General features: G+C 41.7%; 1 protein-coding gene across 1 annotated transcript in view; it reads right to left on the bottom strand.

The window, feature by feature from the left end:
• Window positions 1-7,869, bottom strand: part of MED14 (mediator complex subunit 14) — a 50,955-nt gene that overhangs the window by 2,185 nt on the left and 40,901 nt on the right. Inside the window, exons 25-30 of the mRNA XM_015418484.1 lie at window positions 6,525-6,710; window positions 4,344-4,579; window positions 3,823-4,002; window positions 2,348-2,455; window positions 2,122-2,247; window positions 1,462-1,651 (exon numbers count right to left, since the gene is read on the bottom strand). Of these exons, the coding sequence (XP_015273970.1) occupies window positions 1,462-1,651; window positions 2,122-2,247; window positions 2,348-2,455; window positions 3,823-4,002; window positions 4,344-4,579; window positions 6,525-6,710 (1,026 nt within the window). The remainder of the gene's footprint in view (window positions 1-1,461; window positions 1,652-2,121; window positions 2,248-2,347; window positions 2,456-3,822; window positions 4,003-4,343; window positions 4,580-6,524; window positions 6,711-7,869) is intronic.

The raw sequence follows: 7,869 nt of genomic DNA, 5'->3' as shown, positions 1-7,869 counted from the left end.
GGGGCGTGGGGGGGGGGGGGGGGCCGGGGGGGGGGGGGGGGGGGTTGGGGCCGGGGGGTGGAGGGGGGGTGGAGGAGACGGGGAACCGGCAGGATGGGTGGGAACTTACCTCCTCCTGCTGCTTCCTCCTCTTCCTCATAGGTGTGGAGCTCCCCCTCTCCCGCGAGTATCGCGGGTCCCCCACTTGTTAAATATAATACTCAGAACTGCATTTTTCTTCCCAGTATTTTCACCCCTTAAGCATCTGAATGTTAGGAAGCCTTTTTTTTTTGGCTCATGCATGAATGATGGACAGCATGCACAATATTCCAGTTGCCAGTGAGACAAAGCATGGATTTTGAATAACTCACCTTGAACCTCTCATACCCAGGTAGAAACACATGGCTAACCCTCCCCAAAGTCACAGTTACCTCAGTGATGATCAGGAGGGGATTCAGGATTGTGTTTACCAAAAGCAAAGGCAAGCATTCGAAGAGGCATTATTCATACCACCTTAATCCTATAAGCTGCTTCAGTGTAGTCAAATGGTATGTGCCATCCACACAATGCAGTTTCAGAATCAAGTCTATGCTCTAATACTATACTAGGAATATACTGACTTTTTACAACAAGGCCTATATAATGGTCTTAACTATTATACTAACAAGTAGATAACAATAAGGGCATCCAGCAGGGGAGAGGAGATAGAATCTTCTGTGAAGTTAAGTGTTTCAGGTAAAGCTATACATCCAGCCAACTTAAAAAAATCATACCCAAGAATAAAACTATTTGCCAAAAAAAATCACTTTTAAAAAGTTTCTAACGCTTTTATTAAAAGAAAAGTGAAATTGGATACAAAAGAGTTTCTCAAGGAAACAAAGCAGGCAGCACAAGATAGAAGATACAGTCATGATGAGATGTTAGTCATGGAATACAGAAAGAATAAGCGAGTGCTGTGATGTGTTACTTTATGGTGTTACTTTATGGAGTAATTTATAAGTAGTAGTTCCATCTTCCTGGCCCCAGGCTTTCCTCAGAGGAGTGCAATTAAGAACAAGACAAGTAGTAAAATCTTGTAACAATTAAAATTACAAGAAACAGGAAGACATATTCCTACAGTGGAAGATGACTAACAAGCACTATTTTTCACAGAAATGTATACACAGGGCTCATGTGATAGTGCTAGAAGTAGCATAGTTATTACAGTAGTAGGAGCCAAGTTTAAGTGCATTATGCTTCCTTGGTCAATGTCAAAGTCCGTGTTGCACCAATAACACAATTCTTCTCGCATCACAAAGAGGTATACTGAACAATATATCACTACATGCATCAATCTCTTCCCCCTCCCCCCCAGGTCTTATGATCATTTTAAATTAAACCAATCAAAATAAACTCAAGGTAAACTGCAATTTAAAAACTATAAAAGTGGGACCTTGTCCATTCAAGCATGCAGAAGATTACCCTACAGGACATGTACAGTACCTGGCCGTGGTGAATTCAGTTCTGCAAACCTCTTTAGAATATTGCTAACCATCATGGGAGCAGCAACTGAAGAGTTCTGCTGTCTGGGAATGTCTGCCTGTTGTGTGGTACCTGAAGCCATATCATATATGATTGGGACAATTATGCTTACAGCTTCCTGCGAAACTGTGGTTTTCTGTGTTAGCTGAAGCTGTAAACAGAATAAAACCCAGAACAGTGAAAACAGAAGTTTTACAGCGTGACCATGTATAAAATTGTCTTATCCGTCTGTGCTTTTTAGCTCAGTTCTGGAGTTAGGCCCATTTGTTCATTACTAGTTTCCTTTGACTTCACTCCTCTTTTCTTAGCTTGATGGAAATCCAAAGCTGGGGGTAATGGGTAGTTATTCAAATCTGAAATTAGGATATCTTTAAACCTGAAGACTTAGTTACGGAGAGTCTGTTGATAAATTCCGCATTTTGTCTCTAATATATTAATACCATTTTTATATTCTATATTGCATGATACAGTAGAGAAACTGAAAATACAGGAGCAAATTGAGTTAACTATTGTCTGGCTTCATTAGCCTAAATATAAAATCAGTACTTTTTAGATGACTGTATACAGTCCAAGCTGCAACGAACATGAAACAATCCAAGCTGAATCAGCTGCTATACTTACAAAGAACAACATTTTGGACTTCAGCACAACAGCAGGTGTTCCTGGAGGTGCAATTGGTGGAGCACTTGGGGGAATTGTCAGACAGAACTGTACATTCCATTTCAGCTGGCTTGCCTGATCAGGAAACTGTTTTAATAAAACACGCCAAAGATTATGTTAGTCTACTATAAATAAACCAGTCTGCATTTCATTTTTTTAAAAATACGGTAAGATAAAATCAACTTACCAGCTCCAGCTTCATAATGTGTACGCAGTCCCGGAGAATATGTGGAGGTGCGCCTAACAACTTTGTAAAGGCTATTAAAGTGTTGGCTTTGAAGGGTGGTCCAGCAACCTTTAAAAAAAAAATGTTATCACAAGGTCTTCTGACAACTGACCATGGCAGTGTTTGGTCATTCTCTGATACTCTCTTAATGCATACTGTGACAGGCCTTTTCTATCAACTGAGGGGATACAAACAACCTCCTATGATTTTTGTGGGTTTGTTTTAAACTATAATCCTTACACTCAGTTGCCAGGTGTTCTAAAGGTAGCAAGGGTACAGGGTTTGGGTTCGCTGCTATGAGGTAAGTTTTGTGGTGAACAAGTAGAATACAGAGATCACTGAGGCAGGAATTGTATATAAACAACAAAGATGTATTTATTTACAGGTTGGTTTCAAAGAACCGATCAGCAGCACAGGTCTCCAGATAGTCAAAGGAAACACCTGGCAGAGGCGCATACATTTAATGTGGTTTGAATTCTCTTTAATGCTTTCAGGTACAAACAGGCTTTTACTGACTAGCCACTAGGTTGAATCCTGTCACCTATACAGGATTCCACCCAAGCCAGTTTGCCCTTTCCCAAGAGTCAGATTAAGTGGTACAAGGTCTGCTCATTACCGGAGAAAGGCCTAACACTTGGGTATTCTATTCTTTCATGTAGATAGAGCTAAACCACTCTGACACACTACCAAGCAGAGCTACCCTTCACTCTACTTTTTTCCTGAGCCACACCTCAGCTATCATTGCTTTCTCTCTGAGGCAGAACTCCACTACTTCTGCACTCTCTGAGGTAGACCTGAACTAAACTCCTGCTGCGCTTCCCTCCAGCATTCCATCTCTCCCTCTGAAAGGCGACTGGATGCTGGAGCAGCACTCCCTTAGGCTGTTTTTCACTTCAGGAGCATGACAGCCTCCTGTCTGTCACACATACCCTAATGCCACTGAAATAAAGAGTACAAGGATGATACGTGTTTGGCAGTTCCCACAAAATCCTGGAACTCTGAGGTTTAATTTAAGAGTCTAATGTTCATGTTTGTAGAAACAATGCTGAAAATACTGTAGTAACCTAGTTCATGAGTGATCCAAGCAGCACAGGCCCATCCCATTCCAGTCCAGTAACATACAAAGTAGAGAGATAAAATGGAAGATGGGGCAGATCATTAGGGACACCAACATCAGCCTTGACAGGTCATGGTCAGTTGTTGCACTGGCATGCCCTCTGCTGTGTCTCTTTCTAACTGCTCAAGAAACTTACTGAACTTCCTCTGCTCCATTCTCATAGACATGAATGAAAGTTCACAGACTCGTGAACTTTACTCTAACAGCATCTGGGATTTTTCTGTATTAATTTTGCTAATTTCTATAACCAATCCCCTCAACATTTAAAGAAAACCAAGCAATTATTTGATAATGAATTACTTAAAAATGAAATACATACTCTGGTTTCAAAGAATTTCTCCAAAACTTGCAATTCCTCTTGTTTCCACTGCCCAGCATTTTCAGGTGCTACTTTTAACTGCAAAGTCTGGTTGGTCTTAGGGTTCAGGGCAACTCTACACTTCAAGGCATCTGTCTTGAACATTATCACACCAGGCTCATTGGAGTTGATTAGTAGTAGCTGTTGAAGAAGCAAAAGCATCCAATTGGAACATTTCCTACATCTCATTAAATTTTGAACAGAGCCAACACATTATCCTAATATTTCTTGTGTTTGATGACATATAGTTTGAGCCAGGATCCTCTTTGCCATCCCAAAACACCAAACACACACAAATTTCATTTGCCTAAAGTTAGGAACAATGGATGGATTTGTAAAATTTCCACTGACTGTTTGCTTCTTTAAAACACTGTCCCCACCATAAACAACATACTCTTTGTGGCCAAGTTTCCCCTAATCCCCCCTGTCCTAGTCTGACGTTTTTAATATAATATACTATAATACAACACCAATTTAGGTACCGTTTCCTGCTGGATAATCCTCTGAAGATGTCTTCTCATAATAACTGATCCAAGGAAACGTTCAAGTGGAGAGCAAAGATAGCTTCCAGCCAATCCTGGCATAAGTCCAGGAGTTGGAGAGGGCAGCAGCAGAATGTTCAAGGCACCATGAGTGAGAATCGTGGGTATGGATGCAGCCCAAGAACGGTGAGGTAGTTTACGAGGTGGTGGCATATTTGTTGGCATTGCTTGGGAACCTAGCAGAAATAAGTACACCTTACTATTCCTGTTGAGGAGTACATGATTATTTATACAATCAAAATGCTAGGGAAATTCCAGAAAGACTTGGGACAGGGACAAATAACAAGACACCCCCCCCCCCGGAGTTGCCCACAATGAGTAAATTCTTAAGTGCTGTGCACACAGGGTAAATGGAAGGATATTCTAATCTTTATAATTACAGTTTTATTTCGCACTATAATTTGCCTTCTCGTTTTACATGGCTGTTCCCCTCTATGAGATTTGCAACCCTGGCTGCATTATGTGTACTACATTTTTTTACTCTCTTTGGAAAATTCTCCTAACAGCAAAAACCAGAAGCCATATCAGCAACTTTTAAAATGCTGTGGTCGGTACAAGAGAAAATGACATTTTACAGCTGAACAAACAAATGTTATTTACCAAACTCTTGACACTGGTTGGACTTAAAGCATCACCAACAGAATGAAGCTGGTGGGGCAGGACTTCTCCCACTTCTCCCCTCCTGCTGGATTTCACTAAACCCCTCAAAATTCTGCTTGTGAGAGTCAAGGGACACTCAGGAACAACACAGGAGGGAAAGTGGGGTCATCATTTCCTCTTTTGCCAACAGAAGTGTGGTTACCCCAACAGAACAGCATCTTTTGGATCCAACCCACCACAATTAGGGGATTGAGAATCTTACCACCTTCTAGGAGTTTAAAGATTAACAAAGAGCTCCAACAGCTTCATAAGTGACTTGGTCTACTAAAAATGTAGTTCACCTCCTATGTAAAATGGGAGAGTGATCAGTATGGATCTTCCCTATTTTCAGACTATCATCTATAGCTTGAACTGATACCTGAATTCCTAATCTGTCTAAAAGTTACACTTTTGCTAGGGAACAAATCACTGAGCATGTGAACAATTGCCCTGCTAGGATATGTTTAATGTCAGTAGAACAAAGTAGCATGACAACCATCTTGCTTCTGTCAACCACCCTTAAGAACATAAGAACATAGAACATAAGAGAAGCCATTGTTGGATCAGGCCAATGGCCCATCCAGACCAACACTCTGTCACACAGTGGCCAAAAATACCAGGTGCCATTAGGAGGTCCATCAGTGGGGCCAGGACACTAGAATCCCTCCCACTGTTGCCCCCCCCCAGCATCAAGAACACTTGCCCCAGACTTGCCCTTGCCTTCACCTAGCTTGAAATCAGGCCAAGATCCAGCTGTCCCAACAAGAGGTATCATCCAATTGCATAGAACATAAGTCCTTTATATACAGGTGGACAATTACTAACTAATTGTCCACCAAGATGCATTAGCTTGGCATGTCATTTTTGTGTGTAGGAAAGGATACTGGAAGATTTTTGGAATACTCTGACATTTTGAAGACCTAGAAATGGCTACCGGAACCAATGTTCCCTCTAAGCTGAGTTAGTGTGAGCTAGCTCACAGTTTTTTAGCCTCTGGCTCACACATTTTTTGTCTTAGCTCAGGAAGGATAGCTCCAGAACAAACTAACTTATGCAGTAGCAAATCGCTTGTTCACAACTTTAATGCCAGCAGCTCACAAAGTAGAATTTTTGCTCACAAGACTCCACAGCTTAGAGGGAGCAATGACCGGAACCAATCCCCCATGATGCCTGACAGGATTTACCCGGATCAGCTCAACAATGACCATTACTCAAATATTATTCCAGAACTTAAATAACTGAATACATTCAGCCTGGAATACTCAGCACCACCGATATTACAGTAAGAGGACTGATAATTGCACTTGGATTTAGTTCTTTTGCCTACTTTTAAAAAGTAAATTGGCATGTGTGTCTTCAGTAAAATACTGAAGAAGGAGCTGAACATCCACTACCTATATTGGTGAATGATTTTAACTTTCTGTACAAACACCCACACACACACACACACACACACACACACACCCTGCCAATATTGCTCACTTGTTCCAGCCCGTGGGGAATGAGAAGCATCTGGTACTGGCGAATGTAAGGAAGGGTTGGCTGGTGACATTCCAGTCATACGTGTTGTTGCTGGAGAGGGACCAGACACTTGAGGTGAGCCTGGCCAATTTCCTGCACGTTGACTGGGAGACATCATGGTATACGGTGAACTAGGATCTATTGTGCCTAAGAGAAACAAGAAGAAGTTTGAAAACTGTTGCCTCCAGTTGAAGAAGTACTAGGAAGTTCCATGTCAAAGAGGAAGATGACCCAGATCCATCGCAGTAGAAAAGAGCAAGAGTCCAGTATCATCTTAAAGACTCATAAAATTTGTGGCAGGGTATGAGCTTTCGTGAGTCACTCCTCACTCACGAAAGCTCATACCCTGCCATAAATTTTGTTAGTTTTTAAGGTGCTACTGGACTCTTGCTCTTTTCTGCTGCTACAGACAAACACGGATACCCATCTTGAGCAGATCCATAGCCTTTAGCTTTTGTTATTATATTGCCTAGCTAAAATCTGAAGGAACACACTGAATACGCCCTAATAATTTTAGAAACGACTGAAATGTTGTTCTTGCAAATGAGGATGAGCTTGCTGGACTAGGGACACAATTCTCAGTTTGAAGGTGAGAAGTCTTGGGGTTCAGTTCTCCCACAGATCCGCACTGAGGGCTGGGGAATTGGGGCCATAGCTCAGTGCCATCATGCATGCTTTATATGCACTTGTTTGTTAATTTTAATTTACGCTTGAGGTACATCACATCTAGGATTGACAGCTTTTTCCCACCCAGCAAGGATCCCGAACCTTTGACAACTACAAGACAAGCAAACATTCAACAGCTGAATCTTTTCACTGAGTGGAGACGATGATTTTTTAAATCTGTCACTCAAGTGTTAAAGGCCTAGGAACACTCCTTCTAGTAATAGGTTTTAGCCTTGTTCAGTGTAACCTTATTATCTGTGCAAAGAAGCTCTCTTGAATAATTCACTTTTGCATAGTTTGTGGAAAGCAAGGAGAGTAGGAGCCTTCCTGACCTACTCTGCCAGGAAGTAGGTTTCCAATAACAATGCACATTCCCTGATACCCACTCTTGCATCTAAGCACCTCGACAAGACAGCATGATCTACTGTATCAAAGGCTGCAGATAAATCCAGTGAGAGTAACAGAGGCATGTTACGCAGGTATACAATATCCAACACTTGTAAATATGGTGTGGGTTCTGAGTACCAGGTTAACAAGTGGTATCTATAAATTATTATATCAGTGTACAGTGCTGAACTGCAGGCTGTGGAAGGTCAGTAGTTCAGCAGTTCGAGACCCAGGGTGCCGCATGACAGAGTGA

Source organism: Gekko japonicus, unplaced genomic scaffold (assembly GCF_001447785.1).
Source record: "Gekko japonicus isolate JY-2015 unplaced genomic scaffold, Gekko_japonicus_V1.1 scaffold202, whole genome shotgun sequence".
Lineage (NCBI taxonomy): Eukaryota > Metazoa > Chordata > Lepidosauria > Squamata > Gekkonidae > Gekko > Gekko japonicus.
The sequence above is the reverse complement of the archived record's forward strand: the minus strand, read 5'-3'. Positions and strand labels throughout refer to the sequence as shown.